At 41.1% G+C, this 11,576-nt stretch overlaps 2 protein-coding genes across 4 annotated transcripts in view; one reads left to right on the top strand and one right to left on the bottom strand.

Annotated features, from left to right (window-relative positions):
- The window catches only part of tpk2 (thiamin pyrophosphokinase 2), a 4,856-nt gene extending 681 nt beyond the window's left edge, over positions 1-4,175 (top strand). The window contains 8 exon segments of the mRNA XM_020585306.1: positions 473-714; positions 1,281-1,344; positions 1,420-1,497; positions 1,500-1,534; positions 1,662-1,780; positions 2,418-2,550; positions 2,630-2,726; positions 2,824-4,175. Of these exon segments, the coding sequence (XP_020440962.1) occupies positions 473-714; positions 1,281-1,344; positions 1,420-1,497; positions 1,500-1,534; positions 1,662-1,780; positions 2,418-2,550; positions 2,630-2,726; positions 2,824-2,870 (815 nt within the window). The 3' untranslated portion in view covers positions 2,871-4,175.
- A 65-nt stretch (positions 4,176-4,240) lies between these two features.
- rhoaa (ras homolog gene family, member Aa) lies at positions 4,241-10,468 on the bottom strand. Of its 3 annotated transcripts, none has more exons than XM_020585307.1 (5): positions 10,370-10,468; positions 7,842-7,997; positions 6,838-6,958; positions 6,618-6,748; positions 4,241-6,153 (listed from the first exon to the last, which is right to left on the bottom strand). In XM_020585307.1, exons 2-5 carry the CDS (start codon positions 7,995-7,997, stop codon positions 5,980-5,982), a joined length of 582 nt encoding a protein of 193 aa, XP_020440963.1. In that variant the 5' UTR covers positions 10,370-10,468; the 3' UTR covers positions 4,241-5,979. The 3 variants fall into 3 exon arrangements, with proteins under 3 accessions (XP_020440963.1, XP_020440964.1, XP_020440965.1); XM_020585308.1 differs by having other exon boundaries at positions 10,349-10,436; XM_020585309.1 differs by lacking the exon at positions 10,370-10,468 and adding an exon at positions 9,982-10,047.
- Between the last annotated feature and the right edge of the window lie 1,108 nt (positions 10,469-11,576).

Consider the following 11,576-nt stretch of genomic DNA (forward strand, 5'->3'; position numbering starts at 1 on the left):
GTGCTGCCGTCGCCGCGACGAGTTGGAAAAATCGACCCGGAGGCGAAAAAAATTAATGTCGCTTTTCGCGCCGCGAAATTACGTCGGCGGTTTGCAATGTATCATTGACAAGTTATTGGTTCGAAAAATATTATTGACGCGCGAATAAATCGCGCGTTAAATTCACGTCTGGTGTGAAAGGGCCTTTAGTTTACATTCACGTCAGAGGTAACCATCGGTGAGAAGATCCGATGGTTGAAAAGTCCAGGTATTTTTAAACACTAACTGTTGTTAACGATGATTCCTAGAATCCCCTAAGACTCTTCTAACCACCCAGGTGATAAAACATTCAGTCCACTGATTAGCTAAATGTTTAGCCTTCTTGTTTCCCAACTTGTGACTGTCTACCTGGCAGGAAAATGGGAGTTTTCATTGTATTTACTGTCTCTGTGGATACCAGGGACATATTTAGAATAACGGCTTGTTCCCACAGGATCGTGTCGTCCTAACTGCTTGAGGTTTGAGATAGACGGTGCACAGGTTGGTTGGATCCCCCCTCGGGTTGCTCCGCTTCTGACCCAGTATCCAGAGGTGTTCGGTCCGCCGCACGATGGCGCAGTGTCCCTCTGTCACGGTTTGGACTCTTACGGGAAGAGATCTGATGCTGTGGACGCTGTCCTGCAAACCCTCAGGCTGGAGGGCTGCCTAACCTGCCTTAAAGGATGGAGAGATGAGGTGAAACACACCTGTTCTAGCTTGGGTGAATGCAAGTATTATGGCACTGCTACTTCCATATACACTACTGTTTAAAGGTTTGGGTTCATCTCTAATTTTCCATTTGTTGTTATTGTAATTCAACAGCCAAACACTTTGTTTGGAAAGACAGCAGTGTTGCAAAAGTTCCCACTGATGTGTTGCACTTGCACAGATGTGTAGCTGGGGTTAGTGAAACTATGTGCTTCTGTATTTTTCATGTCTTGCAGTACAGGAAGTCACTGGTCAAAATGAACCACTCCATTTCTAAGCCACTTACAGTTAATACTGGGGCTCCATGGGGCTGCTGTCTTTCTCTACTGTTACAGTCTTTGTACACAAATGACTGTACTGCTTATGAAGTCTCAGTTAATATTCAGATATGCCGGTGATCAGATGATTTGAGAAGAGGTTTCCAATCTTGTGATTAATCTGAAATGGGACAGTAACGTTCACAGAACTGTAAAGCTGCCTCATCAGAGATTGGATTGCTGGCAGACCCAGGAGTTACTCCTTGTTCTCCATAATACCATGTTGTCATCTTTCAGAAGTACAGTGTGATGCCCAAATTCTCTGACCCTCCTTTGATGTGGATGGAAAGAGCAGCCACAAGTAAGGTCTTGGCACACTGTGGAAGCTTTCATTAATAACTGTGTCGTGTGAGCTGACTGTGATGCTGCACCGCAGGCCTTTTCGGAGTGAAGCGTTATGGAGTCCATATCAATGGTTACACTGTGACTGAGAGCGGGGAGGTCAGAATGTGGCTGGTAAGCAGACATACCCGGGTCTACTGGACAATGTGGTGAGTGCAAATTGTAACCCACACCATCTAGATATGTAGCAGATACATTCAGATGTGAATGAAATGAATAGTTCCACACTTTAAATTCAGAGTGAAGCAAAGAGGCTGATGTGTTGTGTCTTTGAAGGCAGCAGGTGGTCTGGCTGCCGGTGTTGGCATCAAACACACACTGGTCAAAGAATGCCAAGAGGAAGCCTGTATCCCAGCAGCCATTGCAGAGAAGGCTGATCCTGTAAGCACAGTAAGGTGAGCTCGACACCACCACGTCCTCTGTGGATCCACCTATGTGAGTGGTGTCCTTCTGTTATGCAGGAACCTTGTTTTTATGAAGTAAAAAGACCCAAACCTAATGCCTTTTCAGGCTAGAGGGTCTAGGGAGACTTGAAACAAACTGACATCATAAGCAGCTCCAAACCACTCTTTGCATCCCCCCTCCCCCTCCCTCCTATTTCCTATTGATAACATGAACTACGGATATCTGGTTGGGACAAACTGTACAAAGTGCAGCCTCCAGTCTGAAGCTAGTTAGCTGGCTAACAGTAAATGTGACACAAAGTACTGACGTTACACAAAGCTCTAGTTATTCCCACATTAAAATCATGTTGATTCAACACAAAGGTCAAATCCTGACCATGCTAGGTGGCTTTAGATGCTAACACATCCAGAAGGAAGAACAGCACATCTGAATCCAATCTAACAGCAGAGTGTCATTGAGGGGGTGGGTGTGGGGGTATATCTGAGAGTCACCATGTCCCGTCCCACTGTCACTGGGTTTATCAGACACTGGAAAATCTGAGTTGATGCAAATTTAACAATTACGAATGACAAGTAAAAATCAAGGTTCACTGGATTCCATGATTAACTACCTCCATATATTTTCTAGCTACACCTATGAAGAAGAAGACGGGGTGTATGCTGAAAGTCAGTTTGTCTTTGATTTGGAACTTCCTTTGGAGTTCAAGCCCAGAGTGGGGGATGAAGAGGTGCAAGGTTTCTACCTCCTGCCCATAGATGAGGTCAGTATTGCCGATATACTCTGAATAATACTCCTTATCACAAACATATGAGGGGTTTTTTGTGGTCCCTGTCTTTCAGGTGAAGGAGCTCCTGGCCACTGATGACTTCAAACCTAACTCAGCCATGGTGGCCTTGGACTTCCTCATTAGACACTCCTTTATTGAGCCAGACACAGGTGCCGTCTACAGCATTTCCACTGTCAAACTCAATACTGAAAACTTCACCTCTCTTTTACTGGAGCCTTGTGTTGATTGTTGTGCTTTTCACTTCAGAGCCAAACTATCAGGACTTTGTGGCAGGACTCCATCAGATGTTATAGTGAAGCTGAGGATGAGGCCAAGACACCACGTTACACTGTTGTTTACCAGCAAACCACCTCACAGAAGCCAACTGAGAAGTCTTGTGAGCCCTGCTTTTGAACGTCCACCAAGAATGAGCCTGGTACCTGGAGGCTGAAACAGCGGAGGGTGGTTCACCTGACAACAGGGAGACTGAGTGCTAGATCTGCTTTGTCACTGACTCTTAACGAGGTGATCCTGTTGTCTGCAAAGTCCTTAGAGGCTGATTGTGCAGACAGACCTCATACTAGCATGTCCAGTTCACATTTCGGTGTACAGTTGGCACCTTGTACTGTAAACACAAGACTCGGCAACTCCTAGACATGGGTCATCAGATTAACTCAGACGTGTTTGCCGTGCACTACTGGGCATTTAGAAGACTGAACCGTGTTTGTGCTAATTACAATGACAGAGATGTGAGCTAGGCTCCACAGAGAGCAACTTGTGTACTGTTTATCACTGCACCATTCTTAAAAAATATATACAGCTGGGTTATAAATAAAGTGGGTGGTACATGCACAACAAGTGTGTTTTAGGCTGGATTTCATATACTCTGTATCGGCTTAGTGCAGCTCTTCATTAAGGCTATTTGACTGCCATAAGCCTTATTATTATTATTATTATTATGGAATCACCATTAAATCTAATGGAAACACTGACTTATTGTGTATTTTCTCTAAAATCCTGTCAGAGATTTGGAGCAGTAGGACCTCTACTAGAATTTAAAATAAAGTTCAGTGGACTTGACCAGAGTTTTTGTAATGACCGACCTACCTGAGAGCAGCGGATATAAGTGTGGTTTATAGAAATAACTGAAATGGTGTTAGGACACCAGGCACGTGAGGATTTGGTCATTCTCTGTGACAGTTTATTTCCTTTAGAATACATAAAAAAGACAGCTGGAGAAATGTGAGGATACGTTTGTATGCAAAAGAATATTCCTCTTAGAAATAACTGATCCTTTAGAAGTCCCTTGCACTTTGCATTTCACAATCTGACATTGCTTTTCAAAGTGTTTACCACACTGACCGTTCATTTTAAGTTGTGTGCAAATAATACAGTGTAAGCCAGTAGAATATCACATAAAGTTAAAATTACATACAACAGAGCATGAAGCAGAAGAAGAATAGCTGTAGACACTAAATGGAAACAAAACACTGGCACTAACACCCTGGCATACTGGTCAACTGTGAGCATCCAAATAAAAGCTGTGTCTGATAATGGTTGGGTTAAAATCACGGAGGCAAGTGGAATGTACTACAAAACGCCACGTGTGCTAAAATTCAGCATAATACACATTTCTACAGTACAACAGTCACATCATACTCTGAGCTTCACTTCTGTTTTCATTCACCAATTGTTCCCCGACTCTTACATGTTGCAGTTTTCTTTTATACCTGTTGAGGTGTCCCACCTCCTTCCTTCCTGTAAATTACCAAATTAAAAGCCTAATGTTAAAGAGAGGAGATTTGTCCTGTGAGCAGCTGGAACTAATGCCAAATCTGTATAATGATGGCATCTTATAATCAGGACTCAAAAACAGCCAAGTGAAGTGACTGAAAATGGTAGAAATGCACATTATACTGGCCAACATGTCAATGTCGAGGAAGTGTTGAGTTTACCCACGACAACATGGACACTTCTTAATAAAATATGATTACATCTACTTATAAAATGTTAATTAGAAATAAAGGCTTGTGTTTCATAGACTTTTTTTTTCACGATCAATTAATCTGCAGATTATTTCCTTGACTAATCGATTGTTTAGTACAGAGCTCTTTAAGTGCCAATTTCTTTATCTTGGGTGAACAAGTTATTTATCTGTGTGAGTTCAACCAGGCCTGTTCATTAAAACCACAGGGGTATGTTGTCTTTACATTAACACTTTGCCAATTTCCCAAACATGGAGGCTTTTATTGCTTTATTACAGCTGTTAATTTGCTGTTTTGTCAGGTGAGCTGGGGGGAGACTGCTCTCTTCTACTCCTTTGACCAGAAATGACCTAATTATTCATGTCTGCCTATTATTTTGATCCCACAAGATGATAACTTGTGTGCATTAGATAAAGAAAGGGCACCTTTCTGGACTTCAGGGGCTCACAGCTTCAAAATGATTATCAAAATAGAGGCCAATTAATTTTCTTTTGACTGACTTACTGGTCGACTAATCGCCACAGCTCTACATACTGTATAACCCCGTTTTACCTGAACGTCTGATCCTCTCGGTGGTGGAGGTGAATTAAGGCCCCACTACTATTTGAGAATTTACAGTAACTGTATAGAGGAACATATAGTTTTGTTAACCCATTGATACCCAACGGTATACAGTGTGTTTGACAACCACATCAACACAATCATACAGTTTATCCAACTAAGTTCAAGTGTTGCATTCATTAAGATGCTTGTATAAAACACTCATTACCATGTATTTATGCTCAAATGCAAATAATTCAGCTCGCAGTTTTTTAAATGAATGAACATTGTATCAAATACTACATGAGAGGAAACCCGGTCCAAATAAAGTTTGGATGGTCTACGTTTCCACAGGGGGAAAAAGGAGAAAAAACTTATTAAGCAACAGGGCAGAACTGAAAGACACGCACCGTCACACTGCAAGCCAATCCAAGCCTTTCAACAGTTTACTTTAAACAGCAGGCATTCAGCTGTGGGTGCACTAATGCCCCAATCTCCTCTGCGGCTGGTCTCAGCTACACGGCTAATGTTTAGGACAGAGGAGACCAACTACTGGCAGTACAGACACCACCGCACTGTTAAAGAAGTATGAGTGAGAGAAATTTCCCCATCTCTCCATGCTTTCTTAATTTCAGGTCTAATGAATCTCAACACAAGATTACAGTATTTTTATTTGAGAGCTAAAAGTTATAACCTTGGAGTTACATGTATATACTCCCTTTTCCATAACATTTGACCTTCCTTTTTTCCCCCTTTGGCCTGGTTTGACTTTTCTCCCTCATCCCCAACACCCCATTCAACTGTGCCCACCCTGGTCAAAAGCAGGCACAGAGGAGGGATGTTTATCTTGGCCTGGTTTGTTTCCCCTTTCCCTCCCACTCCTGTCTGACCTGACACTTTATAGCAGAAGGCAGCCGCCCTTCTTGCCTCGTCTCTTGGCCTGCAGTGCTGCCCTGGTGGCCATCTCAAACACCTCCCTCACACCGTCCTTCGTTTTGGCTGAGCACTCCAAGTAACCAAAGGCGTTGATCCGGTTAGCCATATCCCGCGCCTCGTCTGACTTCACCGGCTCCTGGTTGGGTTAACAAAGTCATAAATCAGCTCCTCTCATAAAGAACAGGACACACTCACTGTCCACTTTATTAGGTACAACTGTATGCACTTCAATGCAACACTTCTGTCCTAACATCTGTTTATGAAGCTCAAAATGCTTCTTTGGTGAGATTCTCATAAATGTAGTAAATATATATACAGTAAATGAATATAATGTAGTCCAGTACAACACCACCTTTAACTATGACCTCAATAATAAACATACAGCCAAATGTATGCATTTATGACAATTTCACCAAAAACTGAAACACGTTGAGCTTCATTCATACAGATGTTAAGGCGGAAGTGTCATATTGAAGTGCATACACTTGTACAGGTGTACCTAATAAAGTGGCCAGTGAGTGTATTTTCAAACACTGTAGAGTTTAGAGGGATTAGTATGAAACGGTGCGGACATCAGATCTGAATGAGCTCCATCCTAACCTGTTTCATCTTTGCTAACTCGCGACGTGTGTGCTCATCATTTCGCAGGTCTTTCTTGTTTCCCACAAGAATAATGGGCACGTTGGGACAGAAGTGCTTGACCTCAGGCGTCCACTTCTCTGGAATATTCTCTGCAGCAGGCACAAGGTGTACACATTCAGCATGGAGCAGGTGCAAACAGAATATCTGTCGAATACGACGAGGACAGAGGAAATCTCACCTAAACTGTCAGGGCTGTCGATGGAGAAACACATGAGGATGACGTCTGTGTCTGGATAGGAGAGAGGCCTCAGTCGGTCGTAGTCCTCCTGGCCTGCTGTGTCCCACAGAGCCAGCTCCACCTATGACAGGACAGAACAACAGGGCTAGTTTACTGCCAGGGACTTTACCGCATAAACTATCAGTCAAATGTCTTAGATCATTTGTTTTTCCTGTTGGTAATTCAGCAGCAAAAAACACTTGTGACACTTTTTCTACAATGGAAATTAAGCGTTGGGATCGACAGCACTGTTGCAAAAGTTCCCACAAATGTGTTGCACACAAACAACTGAGAAGGGACCATCTGCAGTGGAAAACCGAGTAGAGTTGAGCCGCTACCAAGCGGTGGAAAGGGGTTTTTACTGAGGCCTGTATGCTACTGGGAACTAAATCTGGTCCTGATCTGTGCCTGACCACTGTCTGACAACAGAGGTCCACAGAGAGCTCCTTTGACTTCATGTCTTGGTTTGTGTCCTGACATGTAGTGTGAACTGTGGGACCATATATATGTCAAAACTCTGTTCCGTCAGTTCATTCTGCCACAGGTGGATCCGAGTCGGGTTCTGGACACATCTCAAACAGGATGCACCTGAGCACAGTGTGAAGCCACAAAAAGAGGCTCTGAAGACTTTGTAAATGGGAGATTTCAGGTCTTGATTTTTAATAAATGTGCAAAAATGTCTAAAAGCATGTTATTGCTTTGTCACTTTGGGTTATTGAGTGTAGACTGATGGACAAACTTGACAATTTTATTCAATTAAAATTAAATCTACATCCCATTAAAATGTGTAAAGTGATGGGATCTGGGTACTTTCTGAAGCTGCTATAGTTTGCCCATCACATTTTTCAACTGTAAAATGTAAAAGGAAAACACGGTTTATTCAGTGTCCGTCAGGCTATATTCTGAAATACACCCTTAAACGACACACTCCATGCTACGTTAGCGTGCTACTGTAAACATATTACCTGTTTACCATCCACCTCAATATCTGCCACATAGTTTTCAAACACAGTGGGCACGTAGACCTCAGGGAACTGATCCTTGCTGAACACGATGAGGAGGCAGGTCTTTCCACAAGCACCATCACCAACTATCACCAGTTTCTTTCTGATTGCAGCCATCTGAAAGGATGAAACAGAATAAAGACATTTATCAGCATACCACATCTGGGATGTTTCCAGGCAGGTCAGGGATTTAACTACGTTAAGCTACTTTGTGGGGAGCCCCAGTGTAGAAACAGATTTAAAAAGAGCCTTTACTCAAATGCAATAAGGACATTAAATGCTAAATAGGCAACAAGGAATACAGGCCCATTATGCATTGAGGGGTTATTGTAACATTGTATGTGTATATGTTGTGTGGGTGTTTAGCTTGTTTATTTGTTTATTTATTGATAGTTAATAAGGTTTATGTGATTGGATGGGTGAGGCACTGTTAGGATGGCTTTTAAATTTCGTTGTACGTGTTGCAATGACTAATAAAGTTTTAACAGTTTTTAACATTATGGGAAACAAAAACAAACGGATCCATGAAATCTGAAATTGCTCAGCAGGGAGGGAAAATATGTTCATGGGTTCAAACTGAAAATAACTTTACTATGTTTTGGCAGAGTTTAACTGATGTTTCAGAGAAATTCCTCCCTCAAACTATGAACACATGCTCATTAATCACATGTTCCTAAAATCTTGTTTAGTACAGCTGCAATGACTTATCACAGTTTAATTTTAGAAAGGTTAAGCAACCACTCCATGTCAACTATGAGGTCCAAGCTCTGGTCTTTGGCATCAGTGGTGATGCTGTTTCCCATCTTCCCAGGTGCTGTGATCCACCGGTGTCCCCAGTTGAACTGGGTATTCACAACAAAACTCCCAGCGTAGACACAATGTTCTGGGCTGCGTTGGTGTAAGCGTGTTGCTAAAATTACCAGTGAAATGATGAAACGACAGTTAAGGATCCAGAGTTTGTAGGTTGGTCAAACACCCACATGTTGCACAACAGTTTATAATACTAAAAGAGATTAATTTAATAACTCTGAAATGTTATTATGGTCTGTTTTGGCAACCATACACTGTTTTTGCACAGTACATAGCACTGAGTACACCCCTGTGCACTATCACTAAAAGGTTAAATGATTCAAAGTTGTACCTTCTTACAATAACTGTGAGATTTTAAAGCTGCAGTGTCAGTATTAGATCTTATGGTAATTAAAACCAAAGACGTTAAATGGACAGGCTCCAGTGTACAACCTGATCAGTGCAACAAAAGTGATTAACACCTGTGATTTCCAATTAAAGCTAATGACTGGATGAAAACATGACTCCCAGGCTGAAGAAGCTTGTTTCCAACATGACAATGATCGTGAGCACATACAAAAATCACACCAGTTTTTTGAAAACATAAGTGAAAACTATGACCTGGCCAAGTGTGTGCCCCGACTTGAATCCAAAATGACACCTCTGGAGTACTTTACAGTTAAAGTTAAAAAAAACCCAAACAACTCCCTCCAGTAAAGATCAGCTGAATAAATGGCAGAACATCTGTCCACATATTCTGATTTGGCAACAAATCGCAGTGTAACTTAACTAATAGAACCACTTCTAGTCCTTTTATCAAACGTGACCCATAACAACATGGACATCAAAGATAAGAAACTACAATATTATTTATAACACTGATGTGATGTTTCTGTAGAGAAAACAAGGTCTAACAATTAAAGAGCCGAAGATATTTACACCACTGATTTAACTGTAAATGAGAATATAATTCCAAGACATCACCATTTACTGAAGCTTCAAAATCGTAAATAAATAAACAGTAAAAGCCAGTACACACAGATAGGGATTTTACTGGATGGATGTTCTACCGCTCACACCCAGATTAACGTCACATCATATGACGCTGCAGCAAGTTTAGAGATTTAACATACATTAACATTGTATATGCAACGGTTACAGTTATCATGGCACTAATAGACTGTGAGCCTCTCAGGTACTCGGCCTAACGTACAGTGCTGTGAGAATTTTCCAAGTTTGCGTTGCATTTCAACTTCACTTCCTCGCTGCTACTAACCTCTGATGAAAAGGGTTGTTGTATCTTTTAACTTACCTTCTGGCGAACTGCTTCACGATACACATAACTTGCTGCCCTAAACTTGCGTTATTTGTCATTAATGTTATCCTGCTTCACGATACACATAACTTGCGTTATTTGTCATTAATGTTATTTCCTGGCCTGTGTTTGCCACTGAATCAGTGGTGTGTCGGCTAACTTCTAGCTAGCAGCAGTTTCCATTACATCTAAGCTAACTATTAGCTTGCTAACTTTGCTTAGTTTTTCGAAGCAGCTGGCCTCTTGTCAAGTTGGACACATAACATTTTGGGACCACATAATATTACTTCACTCTAGAAGATACACTCACATACAATGTGACTAAACAGAGCGATTCTGAACTCTCAGTTAAATAGTATTTTACCGTTTTATTGAAGATACTCGCCTTTCTTTAGTTTTCCTGTCGAAACTAACAGCCCCGCCTCCGGCGGTGCCACGAAGATAGCGCCCACCCCACACTACACACTCCCAGCCAATGGGACACGGTAAAATTATGAGTGAAGGGTAACTTGGCCAATAAATATACACATATATAAAAACAATTTTGTCCCGGTATAGGCCTCACAGGGATGTTTCGCTTCCAGTTTGTACAGAGACCTTGTTATCAGCTGTATAAAACCAGGCACTTAATGAACATATAATTAACAGCGTTTATTCCTAAAAAAAACAAGACTGCACTTCAAGTTAACATTCAAATTAATGGATCTTCATTGCATGTGAAATTATAAAACTTTGAATTGAAGTAATAATATTTACTGTCAGATTACAACATATTTAGAAATCATCATTAACGGTTTTTTTCTAAATTTTAACCCCATTATAGAAAAAGAAAGGAAGAGTAAATATTCAATGGTTATAAAGACATCTTGCAAGTGACCAATAGTAAATAAAAACTGTAAAAACTAAAGCAGCAGAGGCTGAAAAATTGAGACTGAAGTTCTTGGTTTATGTCATGCTGCAAAGATAGCCTTCAGGATCCTGCACTTTCTATAACCTTTAAAAGCCATGACCCTGGTTTGACATGCAGGCTTTCTAATAAAACATCTCTATAAATCCAAGCTGACGAAGGAAGCAGCATTCAGTCAGGATCTTTTCCAGTGAGGTTGTTATGTTTGTTTATGTTGTGCTTGTGCTGTCATCAAAACAAAACTGACTTCATAAACCACTGATTGTCATATTTTTAATACAAAGTCATAAGATTGATGTCAGTCATCTTAAGTGCCAAATTTAGTAGTGAATGATCTGGTAAAATCTGGGGTACTTTTTATAGAAAGATGGCAAACCTAAGGGGTTAATTGTGAATGCATAGTTGTTTTTTGTTTTTTTTTACCAAAATGTTTGTAAATAATTATATGATGCACATGAAGCGACATAGTTAACAAGAACAAACAATGGAATTTATCTCTGGTTTGTGTTAGTGACATCTGCTAAACACCTTCCTAGCTAATCCTGAAAATGTTCAGTTAAAAAAAAAGAAAAATTATCAAGCAAAAGCTGCAAAAATGTCTTTATTCTAAAGTGATGGAGGTTTTTACATGGCTATACCAAAGGCTGTGCGGAAGCTGCCTGGGAAGTTCGGCACAGGGCAAAAA

This window comes from Monopterus albus, unplaced genomic scaffold (genome assembly GCF_001952655.1).
Source record: "Monopterus albus unplaced genomic scaffold, M_albus_1.0 scaffold361.1, whole genome shotgun sequence".
NCBI classification, from domain to species: Eukaryota; Metazoa; Chordata; class Actinopteri; order Synbranchiformes; family Synbranchidae; genus Monopterus; species Monopterus albus.

Coding starts and splice junctions, on each gene's coding strand:
- rhoaa (XM_020585307.1), bottom strand. CDS start 7,997: ATGGCTGCAATCAGAAAGAAACTGGTGATAGTTGGTGATGGTGCTTGT. Junction 6,749..6,837: donor CGACAGCCCTGACAGTTTAG/GTGAGATTTCCT, acceptor TGCCTGCTGCAG/AGAATATTCCAGAGAAGTGG. Junction 6,154..6,617: donor AGTTAGCAAAGATGAAACAG/GTTAGGATGGAG, acceptor TAACCCAACCAG/GAGCCGGTGAAGTCAGACGA.